This window comes from Prionailurus viverrinus, chromosome B4, assembly GCF_022837055.1.
Source record: "Prionailurus viverrinus isolate Anna chromosome B4, UM_Priviv_1.0, whole genome shotgun sequence".
Taxonomy (NCBI): Eukaryota; Metazoa; Chordata; class Mammalia; order Carnivora; family Felidae; genus Prionailurus; species Prionailurus viverrinus.
In genome coordinates, this window is record NC_062567.1 from 78,378,893 (window position 1) to 78,392,789 (window position 13,897).

Below are 13,897 nucleotides of genomic sequence, written 5' to 3' on the forward strand. Positions count from 1 at the left end.
TCTCTCTCTGACCCTCACCTGCTCATGCTCTGTCTCTCTCTTTCTCAAAAATAAATAAACGTTAAAAAAAATTTAGAAAGACAAATACAATTTTGGGGTAGATTAAGAAATGGAGTAATCATTAAAAAGAGAGAGAGAGAGAGAGAGAGAGAGAGAGAACATTAATGGAATGGAATTTCACTCCAAATGAAATCTTAGATAGATGATAATGTGTGTGGGAACTATCTTCCATGAAAGGAGGCAATTTTCAAAGACAGTGAACCAACAATCAATTAAAAAAGAACAAACAAGCTCTTATTTCCAGACATTTTCCTAGTTTACCATGACCCCAAAGCACACTGAGGGGGCACATCTGCTAAGTATATCTACGAAGCTTAACCAGCCTAATTGAATTCTTCACTAAGAAGAGTTTTTAAAATAGTAATCCATTCTTTAAGTTTGTGGATGTTTTGTTAAGTATGAAATGGAAGGAAAACTTTCAAACTCATCCTATAAGGCCAGCATTAACCTAATTCCCAAACCAAACAAACACTCCACTAAAAGGACAGTTACAGGCCAATATCCCTGATGAACACAAATGCAAAAATTCTCAACAAGATACTAGCAAATCAAATCCAACAGCACATTAAAAGAATTATTCACATGATCAAGTGAAATTTATTCCTGGGCTGCCAGGGTGGTTCAGAATTCTCAGGTCAATCAATGTCATACATCACATTAATCAAAGAAAGAACAAGAACTGTATGATCCTCTCAATAGGTTTAGAAAAAGCTTTTGACAAAATATAGCATCCATTCTTGATAAAAGCCCTCTACAAAGTAGGGACAGAGGGAACATACCTTAACATCATAAAAGTCAAATACAGAAGATCCACAGCTAATCTTATCTTCAATGGAGAAAAACAGAGTTTTCCCTCTAAGGTCAGGAACAAAACAGGGATGTCTACTCTCATAATTGTTATCTAACATAGTACTGGAAGTCCTAGCCTCATCAATCAGACCAGAAGAGAAATAAAATGTATCCAAATCAGCAAGAAATAAGTCAAATTTTCACAATTTGTAGATGACATGATACTTTATGTAGAAAATCTGCTAGACTGCACCAAAAAATTACCAGAACTGATATATGAATTCGGCACAGTCACAGGATATAAAATCAAGGTACAGATATCTATTCCATTTGTAATATCAATAATGAAGCAGTAGAAAGAGAAATCAAAGACTTGATTGCATTTACAGTTGAACATAGGGTAAGAGGAGAAAAAAGAGAGAGGAAAGCAAACTGCAAGCGACTCTTGACTATAGAGAACAAGCTGAAGGTTGATGGAGGCTGGCGAGTGGGGGATGGGCTAAATGGATATTGGGTTTTAAGGAGGACACTTGTGATGAGCTCTAGCTGTTACATGTAAGTGATGAATCACTAAATTCTCTACCTGAAACCAATTTTACCATATATGTTAACTAATTAGAATTTAAATAAAACCTTGAAATAACAAAAAATAAACAAAAGAAGATGTATATAAACACAAGAAGATTGGAGTCAGCATAATCCTATATAGTTCATGTTATTGATGTCGGTTTGAAGTACACCAATGTATTTGAAAAAAAAAGGCTGATTTGAAAAATTGTAGGTGAGATACATAGAACTAATTAACTAATTATTATGAGGGGAGTACACCAAGGAGATGTGCCTCACCATTTTTGGTTTTGTATGATGTTTCTGGTGATGGTACCAACAGATAAAAAGTTGGGGAACTCTTAGCAAACTAGGAATAGAGGGGGAATTTCCTTAACTTGAAAATAACATCTACAAAAACCTACAGCTGAGATTATATTTAATGGTGTTGAAATAGAAGTTTTCCCACTAAGATAGGAATCAGGCAAAGATTGTCCCCTCTCACCACATCTCTTCAGCACCCTTTTGAAAATTTTAGGTAATGCCATAGACAAAAAAGGAAATAAAGGTATTATGGGCTGAATTATGTCTTCCCAATCTCATATGTTGAAGCCTTAACCCCCAGCACATTGGTATGTGACTATGTTTGGAGATAGAGCCTTCAAAGAAGTAAAATAAATAAAGACAGACAAATAAAATAAGTCTGTTACAGTGGGTTGCAATACAGTCTGGTTGGTGTCTTTATAGGAAGATATTAGGGCACACAGGGAGGCACTAGAGGTGCATATGCACTGAGGGGCAACCATGTGAAGAGGGAGCAAGAGGGCAGACATCTCCAATCCAAGAAGAGAAGCCTTATTTATGGCACTTCGGTCATGCACTTCTCTCTAGAATTGGGAGAAAAAAATTGGTGTTTAAGACACTCATTCTGTTGTATTTTGTTATGGCAGCCCTAGCAAATTACCATAAACATTATACAGAGTGAAAAGGAAGATTAATCTGTCTTTGTCCACAGGTGACATAGTTGTCTATGTAGAAAATCTGAATGAGTTGCCCAAACACCCTCCTAAAATTAATGGGATATTTAGGAGTGTTACCGGATACATGGTTAATATACAAAAGTTAATTGCTTTCCATAGACCAGGAATGAGAAAGTAGAATTTAAAATTAAAAACAGAATACCATTTATATCATAACTATCCCCAATAAAATATTTAGATGTCAACCTCACAAAATATGTACAAGATCTCTAGGAGGAAACATATGAAATTCTAGTGAAACAAACACAAAAAGACTTAAATAAATGGAAAATGATTGAATGTTCAAGGCAAGGAAGACTTAATATTGTCAAGATATCATCTCTTCCCAGCTTGCCCTATTTATTCAATGAAATCTCAATCAAAACTCTAGCAAGTTATTTTTTGGTGTTTGACAAATTTTAGATATTGAATGAAGTTTATATGAAAAATGCAAGAGATCAGAATAACCAACACAATACTGATGGGGAGAACAGAATCAGAGGAAATTCAAATATATACAAATTCAACTATACACAACCATACAACTATATTAATCCAGACAGTGTGGTATTGGTGGAAGAATTAACAAATAGACCAATGGGAATAGAATAGAGAAACTGTTCTAGAGACTCTCACTGAAGAAGAAAAACATAATGTTCCCAATAGGTGAGGAAAAGTATTTGATACAATTCAACACACATATATATGATGCTTTAAAAAATCATAACTAATTGAAGGTAGACATAAGAATTAAAGAAAAACTTCTATACACATAATTTATTTATTTATTTATTTATTTTTTTACTTTTTCAACGTTTTTTTTTTAATTTATTTTTGGGACGGAGAGAGACAGAGCATGAACGGGGGAGGGGCAGAGAGAGAGGGAGACACAGAATCGGAAACAGTCTCCAGGCTTTGAGCCATCAGCCCAGAGCCCCACGCGGGGCTCGAACTCACGGACGCGAGATCGTGACCTGGCTGAAGCCGGACGCTTAACTGACTGCGCCACCCAGGCGCCCCTATACACATAATTTTAATGGGAAACTGTTAAAACCTTCTATTTGAAACCAAAAATTAGAGAAGTGACTACCAATGACTCATCTTCATTTACCAAAGATTATAGCCAATGAAATAAGAAAACAAATTTAAAATGTAAGAGAGGAAAAACACTCATTATTTTAAGACATAACTATCTTCTCAATAGGAAATTTGTGTACACATTATGAGGGTAGAATGTTTTTAAATTTACTATTAATATTTAAGATGGCTACCAATGTGGGTTTAGAACTTCTTGTTTTTGTGTGGTGAATATTATAACCATGAGTTATCCCCTTCATCAAGAAAGAATGAAATGTAGTATATATTTATGACTTGTGTCTTTTTATGTACGTAATACTTTTATGGAAATTGGTAATGACTATGTCTCCACTGATCATAAGTATTATATAATCAATGAAATATATTTGTATCATATACATTTACCTGTATATAATTTTAGGAAGATTGAGCTTTTCTTTTTGATCTCACAATTAACCATATTGTGAACTTGCAAACAAGGCCACTGAAATAACTGCGATAGGCTAATTAAACAGAGGAAGCACAACCATTGTAAATAATTATTTATATCATAATTTCTCACTCATTACTACCATCTCATCAAGGATTACAAGGAAATGGAGCAACCATCTTAAAATCTCAAAAAATATTTCAAGTACAAAGCATCTTTTAAAAATTGTTTTCCTTCTGAATTTGGGATCTTAGATTGGGGAAAGCAATTCCAAAAATATTATCAAAGTTGTCTGGTCATTATGTGAATATTTAAGCATAGGTCGTGGATATTTTGAGATAAGATTGGAATCTTAGGGGGCATCTGGGTGGCTCAGGTGGTTGAGCTTCGACTCATGGTTTCAACTCAGGTCATGATCTCAGAATTTCATGGGTTCAAGACACGCATTGGTCTCTGCTCTGGCAGCATGGAGGCTGCTTGGGATTCTCTCTCCCTCGCTCTGCTCCTCCCCCACTCATGCTGTCTCTGTCTCTCTCAAAAGAAATAAATAAACTTAAAAAAATATTGGAATGTTAGCATTATTAGTTTCTGAGAAAAAAATAAATAGAGTCAGGTGGATAGGTGGTGCTTCATGTGATATGATAACCAGCTGGAAATGGATTATTACTGCAGCATTCTAGTCCAATTCAAAGTTACTTCCTATGATACTTGTAAGGAAAATATTCTTAATAGATATAATTTTAAGCTGCATAGTTGTTCTCTTGTCTGGAATACAGTCTCAGACACATATTTGCACTGACTTAGGGTCAGTAGGCTAGTGGTTTATGTGGATAACTAGGAATTTGTCTTTTTGGTTTTTTTTTATTTTTATTTTTTAATATATGAAATTTATTGTCAAATTGGTTTCCATACAACACCCAGTGCTCATCCCAAAAGATGCCCTCCTCAATACCCATCACCTACCCTTCCCTCCCTCCCACCCCCCCATCAACCCTCAGTTTGTTCTCAGCTTTTAAGAGTCTCTTATGTTTTGGCTCTCTCCCATTCTAACCTCTTTTTTTTTTTCTTCCCCTCCCCCATGGGTTTCTGTTAAGTTTCTCAGGATCCACATAAGAGTGAAAACATATGGTATCTCTCTTTCTCTGTATGGCTTATTTCACTTAGCATCACACTCTCCAGTTCCATCCACGTTGCTACAAAGGACAATATTTCATTCTTTCTTATTGCCATGTAGTACTCCATTGTGTATATAAACCACAATTTCTTTATCCATTCATCAGTTGATGGACATTTAGGCTTTTTCCACAATTTGGCTATTGTTGAGAGTGCTGCTATAAACATTGGGGTACAAGTGCTCCTATGCATCAGTACTCCTGTATCCCTAGGGTAAATTCCTGTGGATAACTAGGAATTTGAAAGCAACAATATTGAAAGAATACAGAACAGTGTTCCGTTTGTAGAGAGACCTCCCTGAATGGTAAAAAGAATTGAGAATATCAATTTCCCATATGAATGCTCAGTAATTCATATCAGATATGGGGTAACTTATCCAAAATCTGGTGAAGGCACTGATTCATTATCTTCCAGATTCTTTGCCATCCCTATCATTGCTCATTCAGTAGGTTCTTACCAATAATATAACCATGGTAGACAAAATAGAAGTCACAACACAGATGGCTCAACATTGGCTAACCTGGAAATGAACCATGCTAATTGCACAATTTTCTGATGATGATTATCAAAAATATAGGGAGAAAACCAAGATGTGATGGATGAATGGATAATGTTGAATATACATACAATGGAAACTTATTTGGCATTAAAAAGGAAGTAAATTCTGCCTTTTGACAACATAGATGACCATGGAAGACATAATGCTAAGAGAAAACGCCAATCACAGACAAATACTCTATAATTCCTATTATATAAGGTACCTGAAAAAGTCAAGCTCATAGAAGCAGAGAGTAGAATGATGATTGCCTGCGGTTTGAGGGGAGGTGAAAATGAGAAATTGCCATTCAATGGGTTTCAACTTATTTAAATTATGCAAGGTGAATAAGTTCTAGAGAACTGTTGTATAACATTGTTCCTATAGTTACAATACTGTGTGTTGCACATTTAAAACTTCTTTAAAAGGGAAGATCTCATGGTAAATATTCTTACTACAACAAAAAATTTTCCTCATAAATATAGTATAACCTGGGGCTATCAGCCAGTCATCATGCTTCAGTTTGATTACATTGATTTTTCCATGAAGGAGAAGTAGTGATTTGTCCAGGCTCTGCTCTAGCTATAATTTTGCCCTTCCTGCTCAAATTACTTATGTCAATACCACTATATGAGATGCAACAAATGCCTTATTTGTTACCATGTCTATTGCACTAGGGCTTTGGTGTAAGACACTCACTTAACAAGAAGAGAAGTAATGGGATACACTCCTATCCATGGGATTCAAAGGAATTATCATCACCTCGTCAGACAGAATCAGGTGAACTCATGGAATGGTAGAATCACTTATTGAAGACTCCGTTTTCGGATATAACTGTCTGTCAGCACTTTACACAGTTGGGTTATTGTCTCTAGGATATTGTATTTATACTGCATTAGCAAATAATACATGAGGTTATTTATCTCATAATGTGACTATTGGCCCAAGTACCGTGGGTCAATGTTGGAATGTCAACTACCACTCTAAAACCTGTTAACCCACTTTTTTTTCCTTGCTGCCCCTACGACATTGGATTTTGCTGAGTTATTATACTTACTACTCAACAGAGGGCTAATTTTACTGGGGGTCACAGCAATTGCTCCTGTCTCCTGGGTATTCATTTCACTGAACAGACAGGTAAACAAAATGCTTTGTATACTTTTGGGTACTGATAGTGATTAGCAAAAGATATTAATAGAAAAGAGAGGAGGAGGTATAGCAGTAATTAAGGAATTTTCCAGGATGTATTCTAGCACCAACATGCCTGATGGTAAATATTAATGAACAAGTATGGTATGCTTTTGTACTTTTAATTGTCAATTATCAATGACAGAATATAGCTAAAGAATAAATATGGAGAGTTTTAAGTGAAAAGGAAATTAACTTTATGATTAGGAATACAAGTATCTCTAAATACTATTTCATAATACAATATTTACTTTGGTATATATGTCAGTTTGCCTATGACAAGTTTTGCTGTAATGATAAATTGAAATGCTTCTTTTTCAGTGAAGTTACACAGATTGAGAGATCATTTTGGTCCCTCCCAAAGGATTCACACCACAAAAAAGGAAAAGAGAAAAAACAAATGCTTTATGTATTTTGACTCCTACTAAGTTTAGGCTCTTCTTTTTCCTCTCCTTTTTTCTTTCTTTTCTTTCTCTGTCTTTCTTCTCTTCCCTACCCCCAAATCTAGAGCATCTGTGTTCCTCATGGAGCTTGACTCTGGCACCTAGGTACTTTAATAACGTACTTATACTTCCTTCTCTCCCAGGAGAACTATCTCTCAGAAGATTAGAGAAACCTCAATGGTGTAATTATTTGAAAAAGTTATACTGTTAGGCCAAAACAAAAGGCAGGATGGATAACTGGTGCTGATATTCTGGTAGATTATCGGAGATTCCAGATGGCTCAGGGCCTCTTACATATCCAAGACAATCCACTTCACTTCTTTAAAAGGACTCAACATCCAAGAATGAAGGACTGAATATCCTGTGGATTGATCCCTTGGGTTCACTTTGCAAAACCATAGACTGTAATTTACGAATCTGTTTCAGTCTTAGCAAAGTATCATTTAAAAAATTCACCTTGTGTCTCTTCTACAAAGGACCACAGCATTTTCCAAGAAGTCAACTGCTTAAGGAAAGTACAGTTGTTAAATAGAGAAATAAGGGGAATTATTCCGATTTCTCTATGGGAAGAACTAAATCTGGATACTAAGCATGCATTTGGAATTTCTTTGCAGGGGGAGGATTCATTTTATCCTCACATACTGATTATTTAGTACTTGTAGCACAGTCATTAATTAACTTCATGCTTCTAAAATTAAAACAATAGCAAGAGGAAAACATTGGAATTCTGCTGCTTCATTTTCAGGATCTGAAAAATTACCCAACCATATAAGGTAAGAGTACATCTTAAAACATGAGAGTTTTAAGTCTCAAACTGACTACTTGTTTATTGTCTACTCCCTTTTCCAGATATAAATGTCTTTAGGCATAACCTTATTAACATTAGAATAAGTTCAATAGGAATAAATCTGGATGATTAAAATGACATATCTTCTTACCACTAGTAAAGATTAGAGGAAATAATAAAATATATGATTAAAAAATATTTCATGATGACTTCAGGCTTTCTTCTCGCTATTTAAGTAAGTATCTTATGTCTCCTCAGAACCTAAGTGTTATCTATTTAAAATTTTGCTCCTTTATAATACAATTACTTGCATATTTAAGTTTCGGTGGAGGTGGTGAATAATGAAAATATAACAGGGAGACACCATACCACTTTTCTTCAGTGATCTCTTTCTGGGGCAAAATATTATACTTCTATCAGATTTCTTTATTCTTTTAAAACTGTTAACAGTTTCTCTGATTCTTTCCCCCAACATAGAATGGTTTATTCCAAAAAAGTCCATATACATATTATTTATTTTCAACCTAATTAGTGCCTATTATTTGGTGTGTATTGTTGGATTGAACACAGAAAGATATGATAAATGATAATGGTTAATATCTGTCAAGTGTTTATTCTGTGATAAATGATATTCAGTTATTTATGTGCATTATCCTGTTTTTAACTTTATTTATTTATTTTGGGCACCTGGGTGGCTCAGTTAGTTAAGCAACTGACATTTGATCTCAGCTGAGGTCATGATCTCATGGTTTGTGAATCTGAGCCCCCTTCAGGCTCTATGCTGACAGCATGAAGTCTGCTTGGGATTTTCTCTTTCTCCCTCTCTCTTTATGCCTCTCCTCCCTTGCTCTCTTTCTCTCTATAAAATATAAGTAAACATTTAAAGTGAGGTTTATTTATTTATTTTGAGAGTGAGGGAGAGAGAGAACCCCAAGCATGCTGCATGCTGTCAGCGCAGAGACTGAAGCAGAGCTCGAACTCATAATCCATGAGATCATGACCTGAGCTGAGATCAAGGGTCAGTCGCTTAACCAGCTGAGCCACCCAGGTGCCTCTTATGTGCATGGTCTAAGTATATACCCCCAAGAAAACTTGGTAGTTATGTTGTTTTATCCCTGCTCTATGTTGAGGATACACTGGTATAGTAACTTGCCATATAATTACATCAGTAACTTAAAGAACATAAGGAGGTTGTACAGGAAACAAATAAATTACATAAGTCACTTAGTCCAAGGTCCCAGTTAGTAAATGTGAGAAGCAGCACTGGCTGTTCCCTTACTTAAATCTAAACCCATGCTAACCACCTCAGTATTTCAAAGTCCTCAAGTTTTTCTGAGTCTGCATGTTCAAATATCATGCAGTATATACCTATATAAGAAATATTGACTGCTATTTGCCAGACACAGAACACTGTACTGAATTTATGGAGGACAGCTTGAAGTTTGATCTTAAGGAAGAACTTATGAATATTTAATATGCATATTAAAAGTGGTGATCATAGCTACCATCCTTGGGAGCATGATCTATGCAGAAGTGTCTTAACCTAGGTTGAAAATTGGAGAATTTATTTTGGAGATAAGAAACTTTAACTGAATTCTGAGGTACAAATAGAAGTAAGTCACCTAAAGGAACCAGAAGGGCTTATTATAAAAGGTGGTATCCTAAAGGACCTGAATGTGAGACAGGAAACCATCAAAACCCTAGAGGAGAAAGCAGGAAAAGACCTCTCTGACCTCAGCCGTAGCAATCTCTTACTCGACACATCCCCAAAGGCAAGGGAATTAAAAGCAAAAGTGAATTACTAGGACCTTATGAGGATAAAAAGCTTCTGCACAGCAAAGGAAACAACCAACAAAACTAAAAGGCAACCAACGGAATGGGAAAAGATATTTGCAAATGACATATTGGACAAAGGGATAGTATCCAAAATCTATAAAGAGCTCACCAAACTCCACACCCGAAAAACAAATAACCCAGTGAAGAACTGGGCAGAAAACATGAATAGACACTTCTCTAAAGAAGACATCCAGATGGCCAACAGGCACATGAAAAGATGCTCAACGTCGCTCCTCATCAGGGAAATACAAATCAAAACCACACTCAGATATCACCTCACGCCAGTCAGAGTGGCCAAAATGAACAAATCAGGAGATTATAGATGCTGGAGAGGATGTGGAGAAATGGGAACCCTCTTGCACTGTTGGTGGGAATGCAAATTGGTGCAGCCACTCTGGAAAACAGAGGGAGGTTCCTCAGAAAATTAAAAATAGACCTACCCTATGACCCAGCCATAGCACTGCTAGGAATTTACCCAAGGGATACAGGAGTACTGATGCATAGGGGCACTTGTACCCCAATGTTTATAGCAGCACTCTCAACAATAGCCAAATTATGGAAAGAGCCTAAATGTCCATCAACTGATGAATGGATAAAGAAATTGTGGTTTATATACACAATGGAGTACTACGTGACAATGAGAAAGAATGAAATATGGCCCTTTGTAGCAACGTGGATGGAACTGGAGAGTGTGATGCTAAGTGAAATAAGCCATACAGAGAAAGAGAGATACCATATGTTTTTACTCTTATGTGGATCCTGAGAAACTTAACAGAAACCCATGGGGGAGGGGAAGGAAAAAAAAAGAGGTTAGAGTGGGAGAGAGAGCCAAAGCATAAGAGACTCTTAAAAGCTGAGAACAAACTGAGGGTTGATGGGGGGTGGGAGGGAGGAGAGGGTTGGTGATGGGTATTGAGGAGGGCATCTTTTGGGATGAGCACTGGGTGTTGTATGGAAACCAATTTGACAATAAATTTTATATTGGAAAAAAAAAAAGGTGGTATCCTGCAGTGAATGAGAATGGAGGGATTCTGGAGCCAAGTTTTTACTCTACAAATTCGGATTCTGACACCAGTAGGTGGTATCAACAGACTTAATTTCTCTGTATTTCAATTTCCCCTTCTGGAATGTAATAGTACGCACCTCATATTATTGTTATGTGGATTAAATGAGCTACTAAAAAACATTTAGAAAAGTGGCTGGCACACTCTGGAAAACAGTATGGAGGTTCCTCAAAAAATTAAATATAGAATTACCCTATTAGCCAGCAATTGCACTACTAGGTATTTATCCAAAGGATAGTGGTGTGCTGTTTCGAAGGCCCACATGCACCCCAATGTTTATAGCAGCACTATCAACAATAGCCAAAGTATGGAAAGAGCCCAAATGTCCACTGATAGATGAATGAATAAAGAAGATGTCGTATACACACACACACACACACACACACACACACACACACACATATGCACACAATGGAGTATTACTCGGCAATCAAAAAGAAAGAAATCTTGCTATTTGCAACCACGTGGATGGAACTAGAGGGTAATATGCTAAGCAAAATTATTCAGTGAGAGAAATACAAATATCATATGACTTCACTCATGTGAGGACTTTAAGATATAAAACAAATGAACGTAAGGAAAGGAAGGAAAAGTAATATAAAAACAGGGAGAGGGACAAAACATAAGAGACTCTTAAATATGGAGAACAAACAGAGGGTTACTTTGTGGGAGGGGGGATGAGCTAAATGGGCAAGGGGCATTAAGGAATCTACTCCTGAAATCATTGTTGCACTATATGGTAACTAACTTGGGTGGGTAAATTAAAAATTTTTTTTAAATTAAAAAAAAAGAAAAAAAAGTGGCTGGCATATCAAAAGTGCACCTTTATTGTTGTTGTTGTTGTTGTTATTTAGGCAGAACCAAGCACATGGAACCCTCAGAAGATGGAAAATGTTACCATATTTTTACTACAAGCAGTTCAAATCCTCTGTTGAGCTGTCTTGTAAATGGCAGTTAAAAGTGTGACAGCTATGAAAGTCATATCCAGGGTAAAGAAGAATGCAGTCAACAATCCCTCATATGTATCTTTCAGTATTTTTCTCTAAAGTAACTCTTCCATGTAGACTACCTGGAAGCCTCTTCTTAAAAAATTGTAAACTGCAAGCTGAGTTAACACAGGGAAATTTACTTTATGGAAAGACTATGGATACCCATCTGGGAGAGACATCTTAGCACGTGAGTCCCGATAATACTTGTGTTTATTTGTGCACAACTTTGATCTTAGTGAGTAAATGACTTATATCGGAATTCAAAGTTTCCATTACTTATGAAAAGTATTTGCACATCTTAAGTATTTGCACATCTTTTATTTAAGGTCAGTCACTTTATTTAGATCTGTTTACAGTAATATGAGTTAAGGCCTCAAAGTTAAGATTTCCTAAAAGAGACTACTAAATCCCCTCACATCTACAAATGCAGACACTGTAATTCCTTCCCAAATGTCAACTATTAAATTATTTGTGGTCTCTTAGAATCATCTCTTTATGACAATGAATTTATTGAATAAATAATGAATCAGAAACACACAGAAGTGATGCTTGCAAATGTGAAAGCCACTTAAGAAATATTGTGAAAGCCACAATAAGAATAGTGTTTGGACAATAGCTTTGCAATCCTAAATCTGCAATGGTCAAGGGCTATGTTCAAAGCCCAGAGTTCATTTATTTTTCCTTGTACCTCTCAGCAGGTTTCTACCATGGGTGACAGAGGAATAGACAATCACTCAGAAGTGACTGACTTCATCCTTGTAGGCTTCAGGGTCGACCCAGAGCTCCGCATTCTCCTCTTCCTGATCTTTCTCCTTGTGTATGCCATGATCCTTCTGGGTAATGTTGGGATGATGACCATTATTATGACCGATCCCCGGCTGAACACACCCATGTATTTCTTCCTAGGCAATCTGTCCTTCATTGATCTCTTCTATTCATCTGTTATTGCACCCAAGGCCATGATCAACTTCTGGTCTGAGAGCAAGTCCATCTCCTTTGCAGGTTGTGTGACCCAGCTCTTTCTCTTTGCCCTCTTCATCGTGGCAGAGGGATTTCTCCTGGCAGCCATGGCCTATGACCGCTTCATTGCCATCTGCAACCCACTCCTCTACTCTGCCCAGATGTCAACACGTCTTTGCATTCAGTTGGTGGCTGGTTCCTATTTATGTGGCTGCATCAGCTCGGTTCTTCAGACCAGTATGACATTTACTCTGTCCTTTTGTGGTTCTCGGGCCATTGACCACTTTTACTGTGACACTCGCCCACTTCAGAGGATATCTTGTTCTGACCTCGTTATCTCTAGAATCATTTCCTTTTCCTTATCCAGCATCATCATCTTGCCTACCATCATAGTTATTATTATTTCTTACTTGTATATTGTGTCCACAGTTCTCAAGATACGCTCCTCTGAGGGACGTAAGAAAGCGTTTTCCACTTGCAGCTCACACCTGGGAGTCGTGAGTGTGCTGTACGGTGCTGTGTTTTTTATGTATCTCACTCCTGACAGATTTCCTGAGCTGAGTAAAGTGGCCTCGTTGTGTTACACCCTAGTCACTCCCATGTTGAATCCTTTGATTTACTCCCTGAGAAACAAAGATGTCAAAGAAGCTCTAAAAAAACTTCTAGAGAAGAAAAATCCTAAAATTTGATTATTATTTTTTTCCTCCATTGATTTTGTGGTTATTTCTTTCATACTCCTTGTATCCATTAATGAAAGTTATTCCATTAAACATCATAAATATATTATCAGAAGCTTTTTTCTGGTGAGGTACCTGGAACATTGTTCATCTTGAACGTCTCAGATATCAGAGATGTCCTGGATATTAGAGAAGCATTTTTCATGATAAACCTTCCCACTATCTCAAATAACATTCTGTTTCACAGAATTGATTTGTATTTGCTTAATGGCTTGCTGCTGAGCACAAATTTTATAGTTAATATAGTGTATAAACAATGTTTTG

At 36.5% G+C, this 13,897-nt stretch overlaps 1 protein-coding gene across 1 annotated transcript; it reads left to right on the forward strand.

The window, feature by feature from the left end:
* Positions 1-12,596: 12,596 nt before the first annotated feature.
* Positions 12,597-13,585, forward strand: LOC125170964 (olfactory receptor 9K2). Its single transcript, XM_047867971.1, has one exon. It carries the CDS (start codon positions 12,644-12,646, stop codon positions 13,583-13,585), a length of 942 nt encoding a protein of 313 aa, XP_047723927.1. The 5' UTR covers positions 12,597-12,643.
* Positions 13,586-13,897: the final 312 nt, after the last annotated feature.

What these genes read in the sequence shown, in the direction of transcription:
- LOC125170964 (XM_047867971.1), top strand. Translation starts at nt 12,644, where the DNA reads ATGGGTGACAGAGGAATAGACAATCACTCAGAAGTGACTGACTTCATC.